The 15,531-nt window shown below is 42.7% G+C and overlaps 1 protein-coding gene across 9 annotated transcripts in view; it reads right to left on the bottom strand.

Annotated features, from left to right (window-relative positions):
- Positions 1-1,786: 1,786 nt before the first annotated feature.
- nexmifb (neurite extension and migration factor b) overlaps positions 1,787-15,531 on the bottom strand; it is a 53,455-nt gene continuing 39,710 nt past the window's right edge. For 2 of the 9 annotated variants that reach the window (XM_085422834.1, XM_085422826.1), the window contains 3 exons: positions 15,161-15,303; positions 5,386-9,580; positions 1,787-4,840 (listed from right to left, as the gene is read on the bottom strand). In XM_085422834.1, the coding sequence (XP_085278960.1) occupies positions 4,600-4,840; positions 5,386-9,580; positions 15,161-15,254 (4,530 nt within the window). In that variant the 5' untranslated portion in view covers positions 15,255-15,303 and the 3' untranslated portion in view covers positions 1,787-4,599. Of the gene's footprint in view, positions 9,581-9,826; positions 9,916-15,160; positions 15,304-15,531 lie in introns of those variants that run through there. The other 7 variants (XM_085422855.1, XM_085422864.1, XR_014913766.1 and 4 more) reach the window with 7 other exon arrangements.

The following is a 15,531-nucleotide window of genomic DNA, read 5'->3' on the forward strand; positions in this document are numbered from 1 at the left end:
GTGTTTTGTAATAAATGAAATAAAGCTTTTGTAGAACCACTTCAAATGGCTTCCAACTACAAACAAAAAATGGGTCTAAAAGACAGTCAAAGCATTTAAAGTCCTGAAACAACCCAAGTGAGGAAGTGAGGAAGAAACACCAGAGACTTATATCAGTCCCTGTATATATTTTTAAGGCCAGGAGGGAGCATTATTGCTACAGCATACCAGAAGAAACCCAGTGATGATTGTTTGGTAGTAGTGCTTACAGGTAATTTGTAAACCAGCGTGGGGAAAAATTGCTCACAAACTAACAAGACACAAATTTGTGAAAATTACCTGGAAATACCATCAAGAAAACCCACTGGGCAGCTATTGAAAGCCTCTGAAATGGCTTCAGCTTCATTGTTCTAACACAGAGAATGGATTACCCAGCAGAAGTACTGTGTCATTTTTAATGAACTCCGCACATCAGATTAGCCCGTAAAGCTTTCTACTAAAAGAACTCCCTTTGTTTTACAGCAAATCTGCCAAAATGTATAACAATGTGTTGCGTAATTATTTTGTTTTTTTTGGTTCCCATGATTACACTCAATAAACCTGAACTATGAAAACATGTCAATCCCTTTAAAATGTTGCTTTATAGCTCTATAATTTTCTTTTTTTAAAGATAAAAACAGTTGTCCTAATGACAAAGCTGGCTTATGGCTGTCTATGCAGCATAAGCACATACTGACAAAACAACAAGCATCTCATTTAATAACCACAGGTGTACCTGATCCATTGCATTAGACATTCCATCTTATAATTTGCTCGCTCCCTTATCTGCTACGGGTGACTAAAGAACAAAAACAATGCTAATACCAGCTGACAATTTTGGAGGCATACATCACAGGATCTGTTTATGGTCTCAGACTGTATCTCCAGCTCCAATTAAGCATGCCAGAATGAGTTGCAGTGTGGACCACAGCAGCCCAGCTCAGAGTTATGGATGAGCAGTCACTCTAGCAATGCCTGACCCTGAGTGCTAATTAGATATGACATTAAAATAACATGAGCCAAAGCCAGACTTGTGCAGAAATTAAAACGACTTTCGTCTAAGAATCGTCCAATATAACAACCAGGGAAAGACTAATTGGAATTATTAAGGTTGTTTTTACATTTACACGTTTTGTGGCACGGACAAACTGAATGGAATTGATCAGATTTATCCACATCACTGTTATTTTAGTAGTATCACAGGGAAAGGTGGAATATTTACTTTGAAGAAATGCTACGTGGCCTTTACTCTTGACATCTTCATGTAGTGTCTGCAATATTAGTTTTATTTTCCACAATACTCCACATCATAACCTTTACTAATTGTGTTTTGAATGGAGTGAAGCTCTTTGCAGATATGCTGGTAGAGTGAATATTTGTAAATGTACTCCAGCGTGATAGTAGTTCCTGGTTAAAGCAATGGATGGGTACTATATTCAAATCAGCTTTAAATAAGCTACTAGAGTGAAGCTAAGCTAGAAAAGCCAGGAGAGAAGCTATTAGAGATTTGTAAATTTACTCCAATGTGATGTAGTTCCTTTTGAAAGCAATGGGTGAGTAGTAAAAAAACAAACAAAACAAAAGACAGCCCAACTCTCAAAAAAATACCGTTTTAAGTTATACATTTAAATTTTATTTAAATTAAATTAAAAGCTAGTAGAGTGAAGATAATCTAAAGATGCTGTTAGAAGCTAACAGCAGAATCGAGATTTGTACAACTACTACTTTATTACTCTAATGTGATGTAGTTCCTGGTTAAAGCGATGGGTGGGTGGTAAAAACACACACACACAACCCAACTGTCTTTAGAAAGCAGCATTCAAAATCTTAATTTCAATTAAAATAAGATTTAAATAACCTACTGGAGTGAAGAGTAGCTAGCGAAGCTAGTAAAACCTAGCAGATAAGCTAGAGAAGCTAACAGAGAATTGCAAATTTACTCCAATATAATGTAGCTCATTTTTAAAAGCAATAAGTGGGTGGTAAAAAACACAACCCAACTCTCTTCAGAAAGCAGCATTCAAAATCTTATTTTAATTTGTATATTTACTCCATAAACATTATTACAAAACTCAGCAAGTTACCAATATTACATTATCACCATACAGGCTTGATCACAAATATTTAAAACCTTTGCAACAGTTACAACAAAACAAAAAAAACAAAATAATACTCAAATAATTTACATGAAAATCTATAAAACAGCAAATTGTTCACAAATTATATTTTTTTCCAAGTTTTCATTTTTTTTCTTTGCTTATTTGTGTTTTGCACAGTAACACAACACTCTCACAACAAGATCATGGTCTTATTACAAAACTCCCAACAAAATGTAAATATTTCTAGTTTTCTGTTGATACTTTCATATTTTGGTTTTTAAAACCAGAAACTTGTCATTGTATATCCTTTCCACTGCCCATAGAGGCGCATAAAAGGTTACTCACACACACGAATACTTCACAGCACTTTCTAAGAAAAATATACACTTACAAAATATGTTACAAATTGGCACACAAAAAATATACAAGATTTTGTAGTGTCAAGAGTTCATTAAGATTCCTTCTGGTAACAACTCTAGACAGTATATATAAAGCTCGGTAATCTTTTAATGAAAAGAGCAAAAGTAATTCCAATCAGTGTCAAAGAATCATGAAGTGAATACATCAAACATAACATTATAATATACATTCATAAAGAGGGTTAGGAACCTAATCTATTTTGCATTTCTTTTTTTTTTTCATTAACACTGGTGAAATGAAACATACCGAAAAATGAAAATAAAGAAATCGAAACTGAACGGTAAAGAAAAGAAAACAATTGTCAGCTTTCTTAGCACCATTAACATGAGGCAGCTCAACAGTGGCACATTTTAAAAACAAACCGAAAAAAAAGAAAGAAAGAAAATTTATGAACTCAGAGAAGTACATTCAATTTGACAATAGGCAGAAATGAGAGAAGGCAGACTAAATGGGCTTGCAGCCCATGTGGAGCTTCCCATCAGCAGCTTGTCTTGGTCCTAACCCTGATACACTATAGAAAAGAAACAAAGGATCATGGCAGAGAGGAGAGAGAGAGAAAAAAGAGACACAGAAAGATTGATTACGATTCTTGCCGTATGCAAGCAATCAATTAATATAACCTGTGTGTCAGAACAGCCATATCCACTGTGACAAGGCCTGTTTTAAAATCAATCAATCAGTCAATCAGTTTGTCCGTACATCTCCATGCAGTCTCATGTAATTACTGCTAAAAATGATAACATTGTTTAAAAGACAGTGAAACTAATTTCACATATTTCTACACAATATACTAAGTGTTTGATTGGATCTGCATTTCTCCTGAAATTCGTTTAGTGTATAAAATCAAAGCGATTTTATTACTGATTAAGCGTGATTGTATGGTTCATTTTTAAGTGGCTTTCTAGATGTTTATTTCAGAGCTGTGAGGTAGTGAATGAGCCCAAAGTAATTAAAAGCAATGGCCTGTGAATACGCTGGATCAGATAGACGCAATGTATATAATATATATTTCTTTTCAATTTGTGCCTGTATTTAGCCTTAAATTTCTGGTCACAATATTTTCTGCCAGAATTCTGACCCATGAATCAGGACAGTCAATGATGTAAAATGAAGTAGAATGAAAAGAAAGAAACATTATGGACATTATGGGAAATATGAGCTAAATAATCAGACTGAAATACGGCAGCGCCATGAAATAAATTACATGAGAATGTTAAGAAAAGTTACTGTTTAAATTACCTTTTTTTTTTCAGGTAAGATAGAAGTAAAAATTCCACATGGAGTGAATGCAAAGACATGCTTTCCTTCATTTACAAGATTACTGTTTCTATTTGTACTGAAAACTGCTTTCACGTTCACATTGACTGCAATAATGTCCATTCGCGACTGATGTGCGCATCAGAATCTCTACTGCCTTAAATTTCCAGTACAAACAGCTTTTCAGTGAGGCACAGCCCCAAATGACAAATCATCTTCTTGCTTACCCTCAGACATCTGCGCTACACTCTTCTTGGTCCAGAGAAAGCTCATTTGAACAGCTCTCTCTCTCTTTTTTTTTCATCTCCTTCCTCTACAGTAGCCTTCAGAGCAGATCTCCCCTTTGCCTCTCTTTTGTTGCTTCTCAGTGCCAGGCGATGTTGAGGTAAATTGAATTTGGCAAACAAAGTGGGGGGAAACGAGGAGAATTCAGAGTCTTTCTGATTTGGTTTAGTGAGTGGTGGTGTACCACTGCCAGCTGTTGGTGCCTTTCATCAGAGAAGAGAGAGAAAAGTCTCAAATAAAGAATTCCTGTAGTTGCAAGTCTCTGTAAGGAGTCTCCAACCCGAGCAGCCAATATCCCAATGGATAGAAAAGAGGAACAGCCAATATTCACACATATATAAGAGGTCATTTACACAGCATTGTTACTTTTGGCACAATGATTTTAAGATTATAATTTTCTTTTTTTCTTTTTTTTTCTTTTTTCTTTTTTGCAAATATTGCATGTCCCTGTACAACAACATTGACAAAAATACTCTGAGGGTGGAGCTTTTATGAATTTGCAAGGCGTAAAAATGTTAATTTAGATAACCAGTTCCTCTAAACTCCAGAAGAAGAAAACAAAAACTTGACAAAAGGAAAGGGGTAGCCATTCCAACTTTGAGGGGGGGGAAAAGACAATGTCTGATATGTCATCAATACAAAATGGTCCCATCTCGTGTTTAAGATGTCTCGGGCTTAAATTGGGCTCATTTATTGAAGGTTTCCCTCTTGAAATGAGCCAGGCAGTGTATGACGGACAGCAACAACAGGACATCCATATTCTGCATACAAAAACAGATGAGGAGGAGGGGTGCGTAGATGTCACTCAATGCATTTATGTATATAGCTACATCTTTAGGGAAAAGGGAAATAAATATGTAATTCAGGGAAGCTAGTTCTGCTGAGAAAATACAAAAACAAAGTTCCTCAAAAAGGCGACAGAACTTTTTTCAAGGCTTATTTCTCTTTTTCAGACAAAAATCAAACAAAAAAGGAAAGAAAAAAAAACAACTATAAGAAGAACAAACAAAGCAGAAACAACAAAAGCAAGAAAAATGCAGCCATGGTCGTTTCAAATCTCAATCAAGCTTGACACAATCACTCAATAGGTAGTTTGCAAAGTACAAGAAGTTTCTCATGCAGATATTAATTTCCTCTTCAGGGGGTTAAAAGGAAGTGGGAGTAGTCAGGGGGGAAACGTAGAACTCATGCAGCTCTGGCATAGCGTCAGTGTAGGTATGTTTGGGAGGGAGGGCTGAGCAGGTAGTGGGGGAAAGTGAGAGGGGGAGGGGAGGGGGTACAACAGCAGCTGATAACAAAATATTACCTCAGTTTCTCAAAAGAGGTCATCAGTGCTATGTCCTTATTTGGGTCTCTCTCAGCTCGCTTCCCCTTCAGTGTCTCAATCCGAGGGAACTTTGCACTCGTCTTGTGGCGGTACAGCTTTTTGTGAGCAGGCCCGGGGTTAATAAAGTTGGGTTTATCAAACATGTTACAGCCTAGAGCAAGTTGAGGGAATAAAGAATGAGAGGGGTTGAATTTGGCCTGGTTTTTGCCTCCTTTCCCCCCTGCCTTTCTGCCTCTCCCAGCCCCTGTGAGCACAGCTCCTTTTTTCTTCAGGTCAGCCTCAGTACCTGCCAAGATTTTGAGGGTCTTTAGGTTGAGACTGTTGGCCTCAGAGGGCATGCAGGCCTCCGACATGGGGTTCCACAGTGGCTCAATGGAGGCCATCATGAACCTTTGGACCTCAGCCATGCCAGAGACAATGTTGGACAGAATATTGGAGGGCTCCTCAAATTCTCTCTGGTCATCCCCCACCAGGCTGTTACTCTCCGACCATCCGGTGCCAGGCCAGTCCCCAGTGCTGCTACTGTCAGTCAGGCCTGTGCCACCTGCCTGGTTCTTTGCTGCTTTACCCTCTAACATGGCCTTTATCTTTTTGGTGGAGCGAGAGTTCTGTTTGGGAGTCTTGACCTTCTCTGACTTGGGGGCTCTCGGAGCCCGGACCTTTTTCGGGCACTGTCCTCCTGCTGTTTGTTTGCAGCTGCCTTTCCTTTTTGACTTTATGCTTTTCGCTCCATTCTGTTCATCAAATTCTGTAGCTGCCATCTCTTTTTTATCTAAACCTAAGACATCTTGATTGTTGAAGTTGTGTAGCGGAAACTGGTTGTCCTCCACCGGGTATGCGCTTGCCGTGCGCTCCTGTTGCTGTATGACATCACAGTTCCACTTTACCTCCCTATTGCAGTCCATGCTTATATCATTCACATCCTGGTATTCTCCAACATTTCCTGCCATCTTCATCTCACGCCCAACAACCTGAGGGGACAGATTTGGGGTCTCAGGAGGGGAAAGCTCTGAGAGTGATGAGTGCCTAAACTTGTCAGGGGTGAAGTTAGAGATATCCAGCAGGTCTGAGGACTCCCTGAGTGGGGTAAGGGCATCCACACTCTGCTGAATCACCACTTTAGGACTGCAATGAGCTAAGAAGCTGTCTCGGCCCTCCTCCTCACCCTCTCGCTCACAAGACTTGAGGCTGAGTGAGCTGTAATTGCTGGAGGAGGCTGACAGAGAGCCCACTGAGTCATAGCTGATGAGCCTGCCATTGTCTGTGCACAGGGACCCTCGCTGGTATTGCACCTGGCCCTCCACGCAGGCAGACTGACACACTTGCAGATCTGCCCCGGGCTGCAGCCCAGACTCACTCAGGTAGCTCTTCTCATAAAGCAGCCTGTCAGCCTCAGGGCTCAGCTGGCTGTAGTTAGACACTGGCAGACTGTCATTCAGGGGAACAGCAGCTGGGAAGTTGTTGGGTAAGATGGGAGTCTCGGGCGTCTCAGACCCAAAGCTCTGGCTGTGACTTGCACAGAGCTGTGGGTGCCACATCTGGGGGAAGCTGGGGCAGTTCTGAGGAGACTGCTGGAGCTCGGACTCAGAGGGAGGCGAGAGGACGCAGCTCTGAGCGAGCTGCAGAGAAGAAAACTGTTTCTCCTCCAGGGACAGCCCAAGAGAATACTGCTGCCTAGAGGACTGCTGGGGGAAATAAGAGATAGCTGCTCCACCTGAGGAGTCTGTGGCATCTAACAGGGTCTGCAGGTAGCCCCCCGGGATGACAGGGACACCCGTCTCCACCTCCTCTGAGGAGGAGGCAGCTTTGTCAGGAGAGCAGGTGGATGAAACAAAGGGGAATTTCTCCTTAGCGGCTTGAGCGGTGGCGGTATTGTCAGAGAAATGTGGTTTGACTGTAGTTGAGCTAATGCCTGCCTCATCTAACCCAGCAGTGAGGTCCTCAATCTGTGCCGCAGTGACACAGGCATCCGTTTCATTCGTCACACTCCTCCCCTCCTCTCCTTCTGCCTCTTTTATTTTCTTGCTCCTCAGCCTGGCTTCGCTTTTGAATTTCCTTATCCTGACTGTTTTATTTCCTCCCAATCTCCTCCCCTCCCTCTCCTCCCTCTCCTGGGAGCGGCTCTTGGCTGTGACTGTGTGTGTGATGGAGTTTGTGTCTAATGTGACTGGGAGGCCTGTGGCTGCTATTATTCCTCCTACCGTGGGGGTGGCCTCTTCTTTAGTGACACCTCCCTGGCCCCGATCAGAGAGAGGGAAGGACTGTGCTGTTGCTGATTGCTCCACAGTGTGAATCCTCTGAACTTTAAGCCGGTTTGCAATCTTGTATTTCCTTTTGGGATGACTAGAATTAAAAGGGCGATGGTGGCGTCCGTTTAGATGAAAACCGCGTTGTTGTTTATCTCTGGCAGCCAGCTTAAGCTGTTCCTGTCTCTCTCTTTGTTTCTCCTGCCAGAAATGCTTCAGAGGAGCCAGTGTCTCATATTTGCTTACTGTGTCGGCATTTAAGCTCACAGTCGCATCCACAGGGTCCAGCTTGCCCAGTTTCACTGACATGAGTCTCTCTCCTTTAAACCTGTTGATGATGATGTACTTGATGACCACAGGTGGCTCTTTGCGGCAGGATTTCCGGCGTTTTTTGGGGCACCAGTCTACATCCTCCTCTTCTTTCTGACCAGCAGGGGCTTTCTCCTTTTTCTCCGCATTTTTCTCACTCTCAAGCGAGTCGACATCATATAAGTAATCATCGCTGTATCGAACCTTTCTTTTGGAACGCAAGCCATAGTTGAGAGGGTTCGAGGGACTGAGGAATCTCTTTGAGTGGCTCTTTTTAAACTTTCCCTCCTGCAGGGTGTCTGAGGACGAGCCAGTGCAGGAGCTGTCATCACTGAACTCCCCTGACTCCTCTGTGGAATTGAAGTCCATTAGGTAGCTGACTTTGGGAGTGGACATAGGCGAGCCGTGGGAACCATCAAGTGGACTCCTAGCACTGCAGTCCCCGGCTTTTCCTTCCTGTGCTCCCTCCAGGATCAGTTCATCAGTTTTGGGCTGAAGATCCTCCGCGGTTCTCCTCAAGACTGCTGCTCCTTCCTCTTTCTTGGCACAGTTGGCCAGGACACTGGGGAAGAAGTTGAACTGCGTCTCTTCCTGCAGAACATTTGTTTTTTCCCTCATGTTGTCCTGGAAAGACTCATAACGAATCTTGAGCGAACAGACATCACTGCTTAATGTTGAATCGTCGTCTTCATCGTCAAACAGATTGTCGACATCTTCCTCTGAGAAGAGGTTGACCGACAGTTCATTCTTAGAACAAAGGTCCAGCAGTTCCATCTTACTCTCACTGATAAAAGACTCAAAGTAGCCCCAGTCCTGGCTGGCGTTAGCCAGGAGAACTTCTTCTCCACTAACCTTGTCTAGTAACAGTCCTTCATACAAATTCTTAGCTGTTGCATCATCTTCGGGGTCATCGCAGTCCCCTGTTGTTTTGTTTGCATCCCCTCTCTTGCCCTCACCTGGGGCTTTTGGCAGAGGAAAGCTAAGTAGCTGGTCAGAGAGGAGCTGTTCTCCATAGTGACTCACTGCCTCCCCCGCGTGGCTCAGGCACTGAATGCTGATGTTGTTGATGTCAGAGAAGTCCTCTCGGCTCACATCCCCTATCCTTACACTTAGACCAGTCTCCGTGTCAGGGTTGGCGGTGGGGTCGTGGGGTGTGTTCTGGATGGCGTTAGGGTCAGTGGCATCACGTGTTTCAATGAAGCAGCCGAGGCAAGTTCGGTTAGGCTGAAGAAGACACTCCTCCGTCAGGCCAGACACAGTGCCAGGCTCCATCATTGTCGCTGATAGAGGGAGGGCAACGGGTAATGGAAGGGACGTTTTCTGGTTGTCTCCTGTTGGCGCCCAGGAGCTTACAGCTGGGCTAGAGAGTGATGAGGGAGCGGGCGTGTGGTGAAGATGGGGAACCACAGTTGGAGGGTCATTGGAGGAAGGGGCTACTGTTAGGCCCAGAGTGGGCTCAGTCCCAAGGGGCAAGGGGAGGGCTGGCGATGTAGGAGTGGTCCTCTGATGCGCTGGGCAGGCCTGTTGTGAAGTCTCTGCGGCAGGTGGAGGCGAGGACGGAGGGAGAGCAGCATCGACGAGCCCGCACAGACTCAGATTGCTACTCTGCTCACATAGCCCTGCAGGGGGAAAAAAAGAAAAAAGATTTCAGCTCTTTGAAATGTAAGTGTGAAGTTAAATTACATTGTTTTTGTTCTTTTAGTTACTCCGACGTTCTTCTAAGCTGCTCAGACGCAATTAGTGTCAATTAACCCCCTAGAGCTCAAAATGTCATTTCATGATGCCAGCCTTAAACATTAATAATTCAGTTTTGGTTCCAGATTCAATAAAAGGTATTAGCAATGTCAAGTTGGACAATTCCTTACTCATTACTTGCTTGATGTTCACATGTGAAAGCTGAGACTCGGCGAGTAGCAACACAGCCATAAAGAAATCCCACCAAACTCTGAGAGCACTTAAAACAAAAAGAAGATCAAAGATGAAATGGAGTCACCTTTATGTAATGTTAGCATGCTGGCAAAAGTGAAAGATATACAGAGCTGCAAGAATTTTAATTGGCTTATTTGACAGAACAAAACGAGCAATTGTATCACATGCTTGCAGGTGATAATGCAAAGAGCCTGTTGTCGTTCCTGCCCGAGCAGTATATACGAGATCAAATTAATGCAGCCACCTTGCTTTATGTCCCCCACCCTGCAGTGTTTCTGTGCAGACGCAGAGCTACTAGCTTTTAAGTAACAAGATACCATTAAATTACACAGACCGACCGAAACAATGACTCAAATAAAAGTAGATTTTGGTGATTTTCCACAGGTCACTTGTGACAATGTCTTAATCAGTTGAAGACATCCATCTGATGAGTAACAATCAAAACTCGCAGGAGTGGCTCGCAGCAGCAGGCAGATCGCTGTGTTTGCTCTGCATAATTAGATGACAGCAGCGGAGGCAGGTATGTACACATGGGACACGACAGGCCCATATGTTGGAGACTGTATAACCAATACCATCCACACCTGCCTCCCTCTATAATCCCAAGCTGCTGCCAGATATTCTTTAAAACGATGCCAGGGAGAGAAAAAAATAAATAAAATTGAAAACCCTAGCACAGCAATTAATGTGTTCACAGAGGTTAACTAGCAACAACCCCCATTTTAGAATGGATGCGCCTAATCATTATTGAGGTAGTGATAAATGCTTGAGGGGAAGACTGCTTAGCAAACCGTATTCAGCGTTGCTGTATTGGCGGTGAGTAAATCTTTGAATATGGATATGATTTGAGAGTGATTTAATGAGGTAATGAAATTTCTGAGAGCTGGTCTCTATGGGTCTGCGGCCTGCAGACACACCGGAGCAGCCACAGTGCTTACTAAAAGCATGCGACTACGGTACTGTCACTCTTAATGAAGAAAGCCTCTAGAGAAATATCCATCCTCTCTTTCCCTCTCATCGTCAGAGAACTGTTATAGCAGCAACTGGTCAGAGGCTGCAGAAGCATCACAGCGAGGCGTTCGCCATCAGGTCCTCTCAGTCTGTGAGCCAAAATGACCTCAGAGCTAAAGCATGGGACTGACACATGTTCTCTGCGGAGAGTCATGACAGATACCCTTTTTCTATATTTAAGATAGAATACTAGCAAATTTACACGGTCGCTTACTATAAAGAGGAGGACTACAAAAGGAAACGCTTTCCATTCGTGAGCACACTTCATCGTGAATTACATGTAAACAGAGCAGATTTCCAGCACGCAGAGACAAGACAAATATAAAGCAGAGATTAGTTATCGCTCGCCCTACAAAGGTGCAAAGCCACCGAAATGAGGAAGTTACAGGAAAAGGGAAAGAGGTTATTAACTTCCTTCATCCCTCTGTGCTCACGTGTAACTTAAGCTGCCACCAAATATCGCCGAAAGATTGGTCAAAATTGCCGTGAAACATTAAACTCATATTGAGAAATGTGTTTCCTCGGGGTTTATAATGGATTAACAATCTATCCTGTCCAATGTGTGTGTGTGTGTGTTGTATGTGCTGAGCGGGGCAGAAAGTGTGTGTGTGTGTGTGTGTGTGTGTGTGTGTGTGTGTGTGTGTGTGTGTGTGTGTATGGGAGGGAGAGTGATAGAGTGTGAGTATTGGCTTGGGGGTATAGTGTTATCGAGAGGCCATCTGTCTCCAGCTGGACCATTAGCTCTTCAGCTGTTCAGAATGTGCCACAGATCAGTCAGTCAGACAGGTATACAAACACACACACACACACACACACACACACACACACACACACACACACACACACACACACACACACACACACACACACACACTGGGTCTTACAGCGATGACTGTAGCTGACAAATCGAGTTTGACATTTGGGGTCAAAGGCGGGATCGGCAGCTTCCTATTCACTGATATGGTACAACATAATGTTACTACAATATCTGAGCTGGCAAATGTAAACAAGATACACATCCAAAATAGTCGCTGCTGCCAGAATCCAATATTTAGCTTACAGAAAGAGTAGCAAAAAAGAAAAAACAAGCTTTATACACTCTGAGATCCTGCAAGCACGGCTGTACTTTTCTAATGGTGTTATCGGGAGAGAAGCTCTTCGAATAGAAACCGAGGCTGGATGTGACATGGCTCATGCAATCTGGCGTGGACATTCACCACTGAGCATATGGAAGGACCCCGGCTGCTGGCAGGTGGTGGTGATCTTCTGATTCCCAACACTGCCAAGCCCAGCCATGCTAGACAGCCCGATCACTGCCAAACTAGACCAGACCAGACCAGACCAGTTAGCACTCGGAGCTCTCCGAGACACATCTCTTTTTCTAGCCATAACATTCGGGGCTTCGTCCACCTGAGGTAGGCCCAGGCTGCTTTGTGCCAGGCAGCTCTGCACGGTAACAAGCCCATGCCGAGGGACACGGTCATGGACATGAGGGGAGAGACTAGTTGGCGCCTGTGTGCCTATCTATTAGTGTGTCAGATGCCACACGTGCGCATACACGTGTATGCCTTTTTTCTCTTTAATTACATTCCAATTAGAGCTACATTATAAAGCAAAGAAAGCAGAAAAGCCTAAGAATAACAGAAACACCTGTCACTGACATTAAATTAAATTCATGCATTTTCTCCAAAGGAATGGCCAAAGGAACACATTTTTCAGATATCACAATATGACACACAATGCAAATGAAAACAGCTGACATGGCCTTTTCCCCTTTTGCCATGGCTTTTAGAAAGCATTCCTTTTTCCATCCCCCTTTTCATCCCTTCTTCCACCCTTTTTTCCTTCCAACTTCCTGCTTATTATCCCCATTACATGGAGGCTTTTACAATCGTAAAATGCAGAGCTAGCCATTCTGCAGCTCAGCCACCCGGGGCGTTCAGTCATCCAGCTGGTAGGCCAGCCACAGAAGCCGCTTGCTCCATCTTCACTATATGACATTTTGTGAATGGTAGTGGGGGTTGTGGTGGGGTGTGGGTGTGTGTGTGTGTGGGGGGGGGAGATCAATCCGGCCAGTACAGGATGTTCGTAATAAGTGGTGAGTAACTGCGGCATGATTCATGGCCATCCTCCTCAAAGAACTACCCTATTCCTGCTCAATGGAGCTGCTTTTACTCTCTCCTGTATTTTTTTTAATGCTCTCATTCCACCTCTCCTCGTCTCTCTTGCTCTCTTTTCCTCTTGCTGCCTCTCAAGGAGCAGGCAAGTGCTGGGGATAATCTGTCTCAGTTCCAACTGAGGCTGACCAGAGCTGAAACACCGAGATAAACCTCATCGAAGGATCAGTGGTGCTTGGTAGAAACTATGGGGAGAAGTAGGTGGTGGGTGAATGACTGAATATGCACAGCAGCAGTAGGGCTTATTGTCCAGTAAAAAGGAAGAGATTGCACTGCTATCTGATTTCTTTTGAGTTAGATTTGGTTTTAAAAACCATTTATTCAGCTAAAAGAAAAGTGACCCCATATTGTAATGGCTTACACATTTGCCTAGCACTGAAAGCTCTCCAGTTTGATCCAGGAAAGAGACGCAGATCCCTTTGGGTTCCATCAGAAAAGGCATCTGGTGCAAAACAAAAATAAAAATTCTGCCAAATCAAACATGTGGAGCTAGCAACTGTGGAGACCCCTTGTGAATAAGGCAGCAGCAAAAGTAGCTCATATACCTTTCAGAAAAAAACATTTGTAAACCCTTTGGAGATACCAGGATTTCTAAATTGATATGTGGTTGCAAAAAGTAAAAAAAACAAAATCGAACTGGACTAATTCATAAATAATTGTGTGCGTTTTTCATAGTGGACAGGGAACAAGTGAATTTAGCAAATTGTATAACTTTCCGAAGGTGTTTTGCTGTCTCTCTTCTGGTGCCCTTGGTATGATATTTGCAAGGAAAGCTACAAAAGTCCTAAAATTCCTTGACTTGGACACAGTTATGCCCATCTTCATAACATTCCTCCTAAAGTCCTCTTAAAGTCCTGTGAAAGTTGGTTCTTTCTTCATGAGGGCAGAATTTGGCACTAACCAGATGTTTGTCTTTATTTGGAGACAGGCTCGATTCCATCTCGCACTCCAACGTCAAATTGCAGACGGTCTTTGGAGTCAGGTGTTCCTTAATCACAACATCTGACTCTCATCTGACTATCCCCCATAAGGGCGAGTTTGTATTATTGAAATTCCCTTACTTCCAAAAATGCATGTTTTTGTGTGTTACTGATTAATCCTTTCCCCATTAGACAACGTCTAATGATGACTTTTGACACTTCAGTTTATATCAATAAAGATGTGGTTTGAAGACCGTTTTTTCAAGGGTAGCTGCATAGGCAGGGACCACCTTCACTAACTTCTTAGGAACCAACAAGTCATTGCGTTATATAGGCAGGCCTGAAATATGACAGAAACCACTCAGGTCAGACAGGAACTTCAAGGGTTACTCCTCGTAGGCTTTCAAGGGGTAAAGAGTTAAGTGAAACTATGTAGAGTAAATGAAGTTCAGACGACAATGCGCAGTGTAGAAATCGTAGCAGTTTCAAAGCATTTGCAACCTTTTTTCCTGCAAATATATAATTACTAATCAAGGTTTCGGTTTCTGAGATTTTGCAGAGAAAAAAAAACAGAAGCCCAAAACTGAAATATAACAAGAAAATAAAATAACAATACAGTTATTATTAAAACAATGATGCAGACCTTTTGTTTTCACGATGCTAATAAATGTGTGTGAGAGAATTAATGGCTCCACCCACTTTTATATTTGCAGCTTTTTATGAGAAAAGATAGATTTATATTTCTGCGTTGTGGAAGCATAAGCAGAGAGGATTAACAACAGCTTAAAAAGCTTCAATTAATAATTCTTTTCCACTTTTCATTAAAAAAAAAACCACACAGGATGTGTTTCACGCTCCCCATATCTTGTAAAAGAGCTTAAAACTGAGGGTGAAAAGCTAATTCAAGGAACGCTAATTCTGTGCTATGTGCTAATACTAATTGTCTTTTCAAAGTTTTAAATGTGTTGTGAGAGAAACTGTTGTTAATAAGCTTTCGTTTATTTTAATGAGTGCTTAAATAGTCTTGGACAAATTAAAAAAAAAACTCTCTTCTGCAACCAAGTTTCTCTAAATGTTTAAAGCTGAGAAATAAAGAGCAAAATTAGCATTCATGTGAGTTACTTAAAAAAAACACAAAAAACATTGTGTTAACGAGCTATACCTGAATAGTTACCTGTGCTCTCCACTGCATTTGGATTCTCAGGTTCTGAAGTCTTCACAATCAATGTGAGACTGCTGTCTGTTAACACATCCATCAATACGGCTCAACGCTGCACCACCCACGCATCATTTTGACTGTCCCACCTGTTGAAAGACAAAGAGAAATAGAAAGAGACGTGAGTAAGAAGGCAATCGGTAAAAAAGGGCGACCGCCATGCGTCTGAGGCAGAAAGGCATCAACGGCAGTGCATTAGATTTCATTACAACAAAAGACCGACGCTAAGCACAGACAAACAAAGTTGTGGCGGTTCAAGAAAAAGCTCCAAACGCGATAGAGGCATCAAACAGGCCCTTGGGGCATCAAACAATCAC

Source organism: Rhamphochromis longiceps, linkage group LG2 (assembly GCF_057381845.1).
Source record: "Rhamphochromis longiceps isolate RC_006_pf linkage group LG2, R_longiceps_female_GT1.1, whole genome shotgun sequence".
NCBI classification, from domain to species: domain Eukaryota; kingdom Metazoa; phylum Chordata; class Actinopteri; order Cichliformes; family Cichlidae; genus Rhamphochromis; species Rhamphochromis longiceps.